The sequence below is a fragment of the Danio rerio genome, chromosome 11, assembly GCF_052040795.2.
Source record: "Danio rerio strain M-AB ecotype USA chromosome 11, GRCz13ab, whole genome shotgun sequence".
Classification (NCBI taxonomy): domain Eukaryota; kingdom Metazoa; phylum Chordata; class Actinopteri; order Cypriniformes; family Danionidae; genus Danio; species Danio rerio.
Window position 1 is genome coordinate 33,150,708 of NC_141031.1, and position 13,468 is coordinate 33,164,175.

Here is a 13,468-nt window from a genome sequence, read left to right on the forward strand (position 1 = left end):
CCACAAATAAATAATGGGATATGAAAATTAGTCAAATCTGTAGCAGTAGTGTATAAAGCAAGATTTATCCTGGACAATAAATCAATGTATATATTATAGAACACACTTATGTTGCCATATAGGAGTTATTGTGTTAAAATTTGGGGGAATACATATAAATCAAATTTACGATCCTTATGTACAATGCAGAAAAACATAATGAGACTGATAGAACATGTGGGGTATTTGGAGCATACAAATCCTTTATTTTTTAAATTGAAGATACTTAAGTTCAATGATTTGGTTAAATTTAAAACAGCAAAGTTTATGTTTAAAACTAGGAATAATTTACTTCCGAAATGCATACAAAAGTTTTTTGAAGAAAGACAAGGGGGATATAATCTGAGAGAACAACTACATTTTAGGAGGCTGAAAACAAGGACAACCTAAAGTTTGTGTATGTCTGAATGTGGTGTAAAATATGGAACAGTCTAGATCAGACTCAAACAATGCCAGGATAATAATCAATTAAAAACTTGCATAAATATATATTATTAAAGGAATATAATGATGAAGGTGATTGAAAAAGGTGAAATGATGAAATTTTAATTAATGGCTGTTTGCAGTACTGTTTTTTTGGTGTGTGTATGTGTTACAAAATGTAAATGTACAAATGGAATCAGACATACAGTATGATATGTCAAAAATGCCAAAAGGTTAAAATATGTCTCATGTAAAAGAAGAAATAAGTTGAAGTAAATGACGAATGATGTATGTGGTAATGAGGTGGGAAAATAATAAGCTTGTGCTTCATCCCGCTCCATTTTCGACCATGTTGAAATGTATTTTTTGGTAATGATATTTTATGTATGATATTTCTGTTCGAAAATAAATAAATCAGATAGTTAGAGCTGAAGTCAAAATTATTAGTCCACCTGTAAAACTTTTTAACAGACCAAGAAATCTTTGATAGTATTTACTATAATATTTTTTCTTCTGGAGAAAGTCTTATTTGTTTTGTTTCTACTAGAATTTTCTTTTAACCATTTTATGATCAACATTATTAACCCTTTTAGGCTATATATTTTTTGATTGTCTAAATAAAAAAAACCATAGTCATTTAATAATTTGCCTAATTATTCTAACTTGCCTATTTAACCTAGTTAAAGGTTCAGGACACCCTGGAGAACTTTTTTTTTTTTATATTAACAGATTTGTGTGTGTTGATCATCAGTTAAGACAATGTTAGCACCTGTCAGCTTTAATTGTGGGGAAAACTGGATAATTTTGAGCTTTTGTCAGCTAATTTCAGCTTCCGGTTTTAAAATGATTTTTGGGGCGGGATCAAAATCGGCGACGTAGCGCAGTACTGCAAGTGCAATGATGACGCGTCGGTTTCTCATTATTATTCATAGCGGAGTTTTTTTATCCTATGAGAAGAGCCGGCTGCTTAATTATTCATGAGACCTGCCAGACCTGCCAGACCTGCCAGAGTCAAGCCCGAGCTGAGAGACACGTCACGGACCCACGGCACGGGCACACAGTATTTAGCCGTTCATGAAGGCTCATATGCGTTTGTTTCCATGATCCACGCGGTTTGTTGCATGTTTTCCCCCGCGATCTTGTCAGGGCCGATCATACAGCAAAGCTGTGTGTGTGCTGCTTGCATTTTTGTCGGGAGAGCAGCACAAGAATTAGAGAATGGCAAACGCTGTCTTTTATTAGGAGTTCATTCACATTCAGACACATCACTGTGCTGCTGTGTTTGCCTCAATCCTCCAGATTACCAGCAGGGCTAACGGTTAAAATAGACAGGTCAGGAGACCTGCTGCACTGAGTCTGCTGGATACGGGGATTGAGGGAGAAGTCCTCATTTATAGGGTTTACATGAACACACTTATCTTTATAATTATATAAATTGTGGTTATCTGTATATGAAATTACGAATAACAAATGTAGCAGGGCATTAAATCACTATTTATTTCTTTGCATTTTAACTATGTAAACTATAAACTCATGCATCTCCTCACGGTTTGTCTCATTTTGTGAGCTAGCTTCGTTATTCGCTCACGTTCTCCCCTGCTGGCCACGCCCACTCCTGCCCGATGCTTGCGGAGCTCCACGCCCATTAATCATGCATCTTTTGAAAAAATTCTGAAGTAGACTTTAACCGAAAGTGGGGGGTGTCATGGCCCTTTAAGCCTTTAAAATGTCACTTTAAGCTGAATACTAGTATCTTAAAAACATCTAGTAAAATAATATGTACTGTTATTATAGCAAAGAAATCAGTTATTTAAACTATTATAATCAGAAATGTGTTGAAAAAAAACTTTTTTCCCTTAAACAAAAATTGGACAAAATATACAGAATAATTCTGACTTCAACTGTACCTACATAAAAAGATCATAGAGAATTTCAGCAATTAATTAATGTACGAATATGAAGAGATAAAGCTGTCAGCTTTTCAAAACACCCACCAGAATCGAACCAGTTGGAGGTGGAGTTGGGGTTGAGGGTCTCGAAGCGCACCACCTGGTTGAGCTCTGTGCCTTTGCTGACGGCGATGCAGATGAGCGGATACTGATGCTCAGGAACCACCAGCATCTCAAACACCTCCAGCGGACACGGCAGGGGGAAGTCTATGCTCTGCAGGAACCACAGGGCTTAATTTAGAACAGCGCGCATATGAGAAATGCCAAGTAAAGCAGTTTTAACCCTCCAGGCTTAAGCAGAAGAAAATTCAGCAGTTTTTACAAGCTTAACGGAAGCGGGAATGGCTAATAATCTGCTTTATATAACGTGCAGTTAGATCATCTTGGGTTTGTTAAACAGTGGATTTGTAGGTGTAAAACTAATACCAAAGCTTAAAGGGATCGTTCACCCACTAAATGAAAATTATTAGTTATGTATACTAGCATTAAAAAAACATTAGTCAACATAAGTTAACATGAACAAATGTTAGATATTGTTAAATTAGTGTAAACTTCACACTAAGGATTCTTATTCCCATAATAAATGCTTTGTTAATGATAAATGTTAGTAATAATCCACAAATATGAATAAAATGCCTATTTCGTAGTGTTAAAGTAAAAACTTGTGCTTTAACTTGGATGTTAATCACGATTGATTATGTTATTAACACAATTCATCATTTATAAAGTACACTACCTGACAAAAGTCTTGTCGCCTGTTCAAGTTTTTGGAACAACTAATAATAACTCGTCTTCAAGTTGATTATTTGGTATTAGAAGTGGCTTATTTGAAAGGCAAAGGCCTCTAGATTACACTTATTTTACCAAAATAAAACATAATCATGCCTTGATTTTGAATTATTTAATTAGGACAGTAAGGTCTGACTTTGATTATACGAAAGTCTTGTCACTTACTAGAAATAATGTACAGTATAAAATATAGTTATGGTGCAGTGGAAAAAGATTGAATATTGTGTATGACTCCCATGAGCCTAGACGACTGCATTCATACATCTGTGCAACGACTCAAATAACCTATTAATTCAGCTTTAACACCTCCTCCTTCATCTTACTCCAGAGATGCTTAATAATGTTCATGTCTGGTGACTGGGCTTGCCAATCCTGGAGCACCTTGACCTTCTTTGCTTTCAGGAACTTTGATGTGGAGGCTAAAGTATGAAAAAGAGCACTATCCTGCTGAAAAATTTGCCCTCTCCTGTGGTTTGTAATGTAATGGGCAGCACAAATGTCTTGATATCTCAGGCTGTTGATGTTGCCATACACTCTGCAGATCTCTCGTATGACCCCATACTGAATGTAACCCCAAACCATGATTTTTCCTTCACCAAACTTGACTGATTTCTATGCTAATCTTGGGTCCATGCAGCTTCCAATAGGTCTTCAGTATTTGTGATGATTGAGATGCAGTTCAAGACATGATTCACTTGAAAAATCGACTCTCTGCCCTTTTCCAAATGATCAACTAGAAGTCAAGTTATTATTTGTTGCTCTTACAACTGGGATCGACAACAAGACTTTAGTCAGGAAGTGTATTTATTAAGGGAATTAGGAACCTTAATGTAAAGTGTACAGTATTCAAACAGTAGTTCACAAATGCATTAACTAATGTATTATTCAACACATCAATGTGTGTTCAGTTTACTTAACAGTTTACTATTGCCGAATAAACGTGTTGTTTATTGTTATCTAGTCCATGAACAAATGCATGTTTAGGTAAACATGAACTAATAAGGCTATTAATGTAAAGAGATGCATTAGAATACAAGTAAGTTGACAATAACAAAGATTATTTAATACTGAATGAAGTCGTTGGTCGCCATCAGTTCATGTTTACTAATCTATTAATTATTATGCAAATAATGTTTACAATGATGGAGTAATGCTTAACAGATGCATTGTTCACTGTAATTCATGTTAACTAATGCATTAACTAACACAACCTTACTGTAAAGTGTTTAACAGAAGAAAATCATACAAGTTTAGAAGCATTTGAGTGTCAGTAAATGGTGGCAAATGTTCATTTTTGGGTGTAAAACGTTGTTTTGGTGATGGGAATAATTGTGCTCACCTTGACCAACATGAATTTCTGCATGGTCTCCACCCACTCAAACAGAGCAATGCTGGACTGAAAGGCACCGCACAGGTACTTGTGGCCAGTATATGGATTCCTCACTGAGAATAAACATACAGACAAATGATAGAACACATTACATCACACTTTGCCTAAAATGAAGGCAAAAGTCATCCAGCTTAAGTTGCCGGTAATTATTATCATCACTAAAGATTATTGAAAAAGACTAAAAAGAGACTAAAATATTTCATATATGACAAATCAAATCATTTACATTTAATTCTGTTGTGTTTGGCTAAATTTGATGCATATATTTTTTTATTATCTATATTTAGATTATATTGTACACATACACACACAGTTAAAGACAAAATTACAAGGCTTCCTTTGAAATTTGTATTATTTTTCAAATATCTCCTAAGTGCTGTTTTAACAGACAGATGACTTTCAACACTATTTTAATAAAAATTTAAATTAATTTGAATGGCTAATAATTACAACACATTTCTTTTGTTTTTGCATTATTACTCATATATTTACTTGTGTTGGGGGAAGTAACTTTAGAAAGTAGTGCATTACAATATTTTGTCACCTCCCAAAACAGTAACTAGTTGCGTTACTTAGTTACTTTTTATCGTAATGCGTTACGTTACTTTTGCGTTACTTTTTATTACCTGGCTAAAGTTTGAACTCTTTCAGAACTTGCAGGTTTTTTTTCTTTTTAAATTGAGGAGGTCTGCAATTAACAACACACTATGTAACCTTCATTTACCTTCAAAAACACAAACAAATAATGTGGAATGATCCTGAGCCCAGAGCTATACATGCCATATAAACAAATTAATGATAGTGTAAAGCAACGTGTTTGCTACTTTAGTAATTTTTGTACTATTAAAAAGTAAAATCACTGTCCATTGAGATAATCCTCTTTTCCTTTTCTTCCATGTCTTCAAAATAATGAGAATATTCCCATTGCAGAAATGTAAAGCTCTGCCATCTTCCTTTCTGTCTGTTCCTGGATTCCCTCGTTGTGTGGGATTCAATGCGACTATGTTTAATTTAATTTAGCAATTTATTTTACAAAAGCGAATTAACTAAACTGAAACGTTTTTACATTACATGTTTTAAAAGTAACTCAAATAGCATTACTTCATTTTTAAAAGTAATGCATTACTTGTTATTTAGAAGAGTATTATAATTTTGTAACACGCGTTACTTGTAATGTGCTACCACAACACTGTTTACTACACTAGTATTCAGTAAAAGTGCAATTTTAAGGTCTAATTTGATCAAGTATGCAAGTCAAAGTAATTGATTGATTTTTTCAGAAGCCAATCAAAAATTCCATTTTTAAGGGTTTTACAGCTATTAATATTGACCTTAGAAGACTTAAATGTATGTATGTATTTATGTATATATGTATGTATGTATGTATATATATATATATATATATATATATATATATATATATATATATATATATATATATATATATATATATATATATATATATATACACACACACATACAGTTGAAGTCAGAATTATTAGCCCCCCTTTCAATTGTTTTCCTTTTTAACTATTTGCCAAATGATGTTTAACAGAGCAAGGAAATTTTCACAGTATGTTTGATAATATTTTTTTCTTTTGGAGAAAGTCTCATTTGTTTCATTTCCGCGAGAATAAAAGCAGTTTTTAAATTTTTTAAAAGCCATTTTAAGGTCAAAATTATTAACCTCTTTAAGCTATTTTTTTTCGATAGTCTACAGAACAAACCATCGTTATACAATAACTTGCCTAATTACCCTAACCTGCCTAGTTAACCTAATTAACCTAGTTAATCCTTTAAATGTCACTTTAAGCTGTATAGAAGTGTCTTGAAAAATATCTAGTAAAATATTATTTACTGTCATCATGACAAAGATAAAATAAATCAGTTATTAGAAATGAGAAAACTATTATGTTTAGAAATTGGTTGAAAAATCTTCTCTTCATTAAACTGAAATTGGGGGAAAAAAAATAAACAGGGAGGCTAATAATTCTGACTCAGCTGTATATTCCAGCAAAATGAAAAGAAATATGTCTTTTCTCAGAAAAAAAAAAAAAAATGTAAGTTAAACATCTTATTTAAAAACATTTAAAAAAATTACAAGAGGTATAAGTTTATCTTTAACTGTATATAAATAACTGTACATCTGCATTAGTCTAAATACAGGGTAATGTTAAATGTTTTGAGCTTGTTTGTTTCCAGAAAGTCACTGTGCACTCCTAAGAAAGTCATGTATAGCACGATGAAATAATAGAGATAGTGTTTCAATCAAAAACAAACATCAGTGGTCACAAGATTTGAAAACAAGTGTAAACGATAATGCATCTTGGCTGAATCGTGGCTGGGTTACTGAAAATGCATGTTAATACTAGGTGCGAGAAACAAGGCCTCTAGTTTAAAAACATGAATGCACATTTATGAGCCTAAAATGTCAAGAAGAAATTAGTCACTTAGCCTGTGAATCAAGGAATTAGATGTGGGTGAAAATGACCTGAAAGCTTGACACAAAGTCGTGTAAAAAATACAGGAAAAAAAACACAAGAAAATAACAGGATCTGCTCACCTACACAGCACTTCTGACAGCCTTTAGTCTCAGGGATCTTATTGGACACTGAGAACTTCCTGAAATTCAGATTAAAAATTGAACAGAATGGAATATGAACATTTTAAGAACTGGCCACATCTTGACTGATGCAAACATTCACCTGGGAATCATTTTGTCAGGCAGTTTGTGTGTCGGGATGGAAACAGGCAGTTTCTGCATTTGTCGAGCGTGTTCAAACAGACCAGACAGACTGTGAGAGTACAGATGACAAGCTTTTCCTGACGAAACACAGATTCAGAAGTCAAAACATCAGGACAACATTAGCCAGCACTTTAGACACATCAAGTAGGAACGTCCACAAAAAGTTAAATATTCTATCTGCAAAAATATGTACTACAATTGAAGTCAAAATCGTTTTCGTTCTTTTTTAAATATTTCCCAAATGATGTTTAAAAGTGCTACGATTTTTTCACTGTATTTCCTATAATATTTTTTCTTCTGGAGAAAGTCTTATTTGTTTTTTTTTCAGCTAGAATAAAAACAGGTTTTAATATTTTTAAACCCATTTTAAGGTCAATATTATCACCCTTTTAAGCAATATTATTTTTCAAATTTCCACAAAACAAATAGTTATACAATAACTTGCCCAATTACCCTAACTTGCCTGATTACCCTAGTTAAGCATTTAAATTGCACTTTAAGCTGAATACTAGTATCTTGACAAATATCTAGTAAAATATTACATTCCAGGCCTGCACGATATTGAAAAAATTTGACATTGCGTTATTTTTTATTTTTCTCAGCGATATATAGTGATATAAATATTTCATCAGATGACCTAAATAGCTCTATTTAGAAAAGATTTCATTCTTTTAGATGGACTGGGATGATTTTTTAGGGAAGTGAAATACATTTTTTTTTTTCATTTATATAAATTACATTTTATTTATGCCAGTTTTTATCAGGGCTGTGCAATAAATCGAAAATCCGGTTTCGATTTTGGCTTCTAATGATTATGAAAAAACATTAATCGAGATAAAAGATTATTGCATCATATACCGCCCCTTTTCCAGTTGTACACATTTGTTGCTCTGTAAAGCTCAGTTCTACAAGAAAATGACTAAAAGCATGGTGTAATGTAACGTTTGCAGCACTGGATGCACATCATTCATTGATGTACGTTTGAATCATTCATGTTTTTAAATGCGTGAAAGAGCGCATGCTGTTGTGTGTGTGCGCGCCGCGCTTAGCCTCGGACATGCTTGGAGATGAGCAGAGCACACACTTCTAACCCCATCTTCTTAATGTAAGCGCTTTAATGGTCAAATACATACACATTTGTGTCAGAGCGCGGTGATTGCTGATTATTTATATTAACCCTCATTTGTGTAATAAACAAACAAGTTGAGAATCAAAAGACACGTGAAAGAGAAACAATATCAGAGCCGCACTATTCTTAAAGAGACAGCGCGCAATACTCCTGCTGCCGCCTGCTTTTATTATTAATCAAACAAAAGGAGAAAATTTCTCACTGCTCTTGACTGAAGACTTCTGTAGCTAAAGTTTTTTCTCACAGTGAAGATGCTTAAAGCACAGTTTAAACATGGCAGATTTGATAACTCATTTTTAATAACTGACTTCTTTTATCTCTGCTATGATGACAGTACATTATATTTTACTAGATATTTTTCAAGATACTAATATCTCAGCTTAAAGTAGCATTCAAAGGCTTAATTAGTGTAAATAGGCAAGTCATTATTTAACAGTAGTTTCTTCTGCAGACAATCAAATATATATATTGCCTAAGGGGGCTAATAATACTGAGCTATTTAAAATAGATTTCAAAATATTTAAACCTGCCTTTATTCTAGCTGAAATAAAACAAATCACACTTTCTCCAGAAGAAAAAATATTATAGGAAATACTGTGAAAAATTCCTCTGTTAAACATCATTTGGGAAATATTTATCTAAAAAAAATTCACAGAAGGGTGAATAATTTTGACATCGTGATTATGATTTTTCCTATAATCGAGCAGCCCTAGATTTTATGTAATTTATGTATTATATACATAAAACAAACAAACTACTGTCATAAACAAAATTGAGCAAATATTTAAGTGAATTAAACAGTGGTTTAAGGTTTTCTGGGGAGAGTTTAACAGGTTGCAGAAATTGAATAATCAAATGTAAAATAACATTGCATAGTCTTTGTTACGGTCCGTAGGAGTTGTCACTTTCTCCCTCTCCGTCTCTCCTTGTCCGTCATTTGTTCTTTGTCTCACCCAATCACCTTATGTTCCGCTTTTCTTTGCCGTCACAGCTACCTGCTGATTGGATCCCGAGCCTGTCTCTTTTAATTAGGGTGTTTCCTCGTGGACCAATCAGACTTTAAATTCAACCAGCACGCCTGGTTTGTTCAGTGATGTGTGTGTGGGTTTGTGTTGTGTGCTCTCATTTCTGTTTCTATATTATGATTTGTTCAGTGTCTCTAAACTAATCCAAACAACTTTAAATTCAATATGGTTTAAGAGTTTATCTTTCTTTTTTGGGGAAAACGGAATAGCTAGTCGCCTGACATAGAATTTTCTTATAGTTATTTGAATTATTTGAACACTAGTTAAGTGGGTGAGCGTTGCTTTTTGTATTTTTGTTTATTATTTTAGGGAGTGTACATTACTGGCATAATATTATTTAATAAAATTATTTTTTTTATTAAATATTAATATTCTTTAGTAAAGTTCTTTATGCGTTATTAAAATGCTTTAAACTCTCTTAAAAGGCTTACAAAGCCAAGTCTTAAAGCACATGGCATCATTGCAAAGATAAAACAATGGAGTTATTAGAAATGAGTTGTTAAAATTATTATGTTGAGAAATGTGTTGAAAAAAATCTTCTTTCTGTTAAACGGAGATTGGAAAAATATATAGAGGGGGGGGGGCTAATAATTCAGGAGGGATAATAATTCTGACTTCAACTGTATATATTTAAAAAATACTAAACTTTTGGTAGCTGTAAATGAAGGGAATCTATGATATTATCTATTCGATCTGCAAATTAAAAGCTTGCAGTTATAGTTGTACACACTGGGAGGCGCTGTGGAGCATAGAGTGCATACAGCGCAACTCCAACATCAAAATATAATACTAAAACTGTAGCAATCGTTAAAAAAAGAAACGTGCTCTGACTAATTTGCAATTCGAAACACTAAACTCAGCTTACCAGATATTGATAGCAGGCTGTTGCTCAGGACATACAGCCAAGTACATCTCCTGGGGACAAGCTGAGAATAACACAAAAATAGCTTTAATACAGGACAAAAAAAGTCCACCACACTTGAGATACACTTGCAGAAACACAACACACAATTTCAGAGTTTATCCACCTTTTTTCCTACACTGCACAATGCTTTAATGTGAATTGTGGGAGTATTGTCTGCTAACTGTAAATGGTCAATGAAGTGCTTTAAAACTTGTGCACACCAGGACAATTTATGATTGCGCTAATTGTAAGAGTTTATCGAGATATTTTTAATTTTTCAACTTAAAAAAATGACTCCCTCACATTAAATAGTGCTAAAAGCAGAAATGAAATCAACACTAACCATATGGTTTTGTTGACTCACATTGCTAGTTTTGTGGTGAACAATTAATCTGTGCATGTCATTAAGAAAAAAAACATTGTTTGCTCTTCTAATCTTAAAATAAAAATCTGGAAATGCACTTCCAGTTTGTTTTCAGTTAAATTCTCAGATTACGGCTGTTTCTCAATACCAAGGACGTGAGGACACAAGTCGGCTACTTAAAATTGAACGGCAGTGTACTTTATAGCATCATTTACCTCACCATGGATTTATTGGTTTCACTGTACATTAACAATAAAATTATTATATGAAGGACAGCCCTATTATTAATATTATATTAATATTATAAATCTATATTTTTGATTTAAGAAAATGCAAACAAATCATCATAAATGTGAAGTAAAAATTATTTTTATACACTGACTAATGTCCTTGATTATCATATTTAATACACTACAATGAAAATTAAATAATGTACATTACAAACAATAGGAAATAAATATAACGCAAAGCAATTTGGTAAACACTGTCCAACCTCATACAACACGGTAACATAATTAAAAACAATTATTAAAGATAACAAAAAAACACTGCCAAAATAATACGCCTGAGAATAAATAATAGATTTAAAAGACCAAAAACTGTCCGTTAGACATGCACAAGATGGATTAAATACCATGTTTTAACTACAATGGACAAATCCAGCGGTACATCCATGATGGACTGGCCGATTAAAGCTGCTCTCGGCAGGGGAGGTGATGTTGAAGCTCTCGCTGACAGGCTGGGGTCAGAGTCTGCATAAGCTGAGGCACATCCCCAAAAACGTGCTATCTTTGTGAATAAACTACAGATTCGAGTTTAAAACAACTACATTCATACCTGAAAAACTCTTAAAACTTTATTTAGTGACACAGCAAAGGAGTATTTTTTAAAACCGTAGGGGTTTTCTCCTCCTCTGCAAAGAGCATTTAACCACGAGGCGACACTCTAGTGTGATTTGGGAAACAGCCACTAGATGGCGTGGCGGCCATTTTATAATGAAAACTCCAATAGAACAACAGCATATTATGTCTGCAAAATAAACTATTAAAAGTGCTGATGATTGTGATTGTAAGTGTTGTATTGTCAGCTTTCATGTTGTATCTGAGCTTTAATGCCCTTTTTAAATAAATAAATAAAAAACAAAGCAGCTGCTTGCCATCCCGACAGCAATGAGTTCCAATGGACAGCTAATCGCTTTCACTCCAAAGTAGTTGAATCCGGGGCTGTTGCTGGGCGCTGCTGTTGCAATAGAACGTTCTATAGATTGTCGCCTCTTGGTCATACTAAGCTCTTTGTCCGCTGTTAGCTTTCGCTGGTTGGGCTGCAGTGCACTCTGGGATACCTGTAGGGTTGCCACCTGTCCCTTAAAATACGTAACCGTCCCGTATTTGAGAATGAAATTGCATTGTGTTATTCTTTGAACCCGCAAGCCCAGAATATGGAAATGAGAGCAAAGGGTCAAAAGACCAATACTTTTGGCATAAAATTTAGTCCATAGTGTCATTTAGAAACACACACATCTGCAATGTTTTTTTTTTTTTTTTTTGGTGTGATGCAAAGTATGGGGTTCAAAGATTTAAAAATAATAAGCGTGAATCAAATTATTATAAATGTGTATAATTAAAAGGGAAAATTACAAAAAATAAATACTAAATTAAGAAAAAGAAAAAAATGTGAGGATGGATTGGAAAATAATAAGTGTGAATCAAAAATGTAAACATATTTAAAATTATTTTGCACAAAAATGAAAGCTGAATTCAGCTTATATTTACATTGTGTGTGTGCCTATGGTTTTTTTACCCTCCGCTCTTACTTTCATATTCTGGGCTAGCGGGTTCAAACAATGCTGATGACAGCTTCAGCGCCATCATTGGTTCACTAGCTGAGATTGACAGCTGCTCCTTAAGCCAATCAGATGAAGGGGGAGTTTACATCACTCAAAAGCAACTTTGAGCCAATGCTTTAGTTTTGTGCAATATTATTTTCATTTTGTTTATTTGTTTTTGATCTATTTTTGATCTTTGTTTCATATTTTAAAAAATGTTTTTATTAATTTATTTATTTTTGGATTATACATTTACACAGCCTTTTATATTTTTAATTCATGCTATTATTTTTCAATCGGTGACCGGAATACTTTTGGCAGAAAATTTATCCCATATGACGCTTTTACATCTCGCTTTTACATCTGGTGTTTTACACGTTGCTATGAATGCTCACATTGGCACATTTTGTTTAGTCACAAGACGTTAAACAACAACGATAAGCATGAGGGACAATTGTCAATGGGTGTTAATTCTCACTGTTCATCCTTTGAATATTTAAAGGTCACTTATTAGAATGAACAAATAACTTGAATAACCTAAGAAACTCTGAACAAATCTTTCAGCAGCAATATCACAGATGTATATTAAATATTACAGTACTGTATGGAAGAAAAAAAGATTAAAAAAAAAAAACACAATTTGGCCACAGATGATGCTAATGTTGCATTAAAATACCAAGCATAACTATGAAAGTAAATCAGTTGCGAAACTCGAGAGCTTGCAAATGTAAATGTGAGCACTTGTGATAATAATATTTGTATGTGTAGGTTGAAATGTACACTTACAGCTCTGATGTGAACAGCTGAAATCCTCGATTTGCACACACACACAACAATCCACACACTTATGTTTTAAATTCGAAGTTGCAGATTAATAGTTGTGTA

The 13,468-nt window shown here is 33.3% G+C and overlaps 1 protein-coding gene and 1 long non-coding RNA gene across 16 annotated transcripts in view; both read right to left on the bottom strand.

Annotated features, from left to right (window-relative positions):
- LOC147834847 (uncharacterized) overlaps positions 1-13,468 on the bottom strand; it is a 337,793-nt gene that overhangs the window by 198,899 nt on the left and 125,426 nt on the right. The gene's annotated exons all lie outside the window — the stretch shown is intronic.
- map4k3a (mitogen-activated protein kinase kinase kinase kinase 3a) overlaps positions 1-13,468 on the bottom strand; it is a 143,498-nt gene that overhangs the window by 6,494 nt on the left and 123,536 nt on the right. For 9 of the 15 annotated variants that reach the window (XM_087273890.1, XM_087273887.1, XM_087273888.1 and 6 more), the window contains 5 exons: positions 10,356-10,416; positions 7,296-7,413; positions 7,154-7,212; positions 4,540-4,643; positions 2,457-2,625 (listed from right to left, as the gene is read on the bottom strand). In XM_087273890.1, the coding sequence (XP_087130016.1) occupies positions 2,457-2,625; positions 4,540-4,643; positions 7,154-7,212; positions 7,296-7,413; positions 10,356-10,416 (511 nt within the window). Of the gene's footprint in view, positions 1-2,456; positions 2,626-4,539; positions 4,644-7,153; positions 7,213-7,295; positions 7,414-10,355; positions 10,417-12,304; positions 13,269-13,468 lie in introns of those variants that run through there. The other 6 variants (XR_015502728.1, XR_015502725.1, XR_015502729.1 and 3 more) reach the window with 1 other exon arrangement.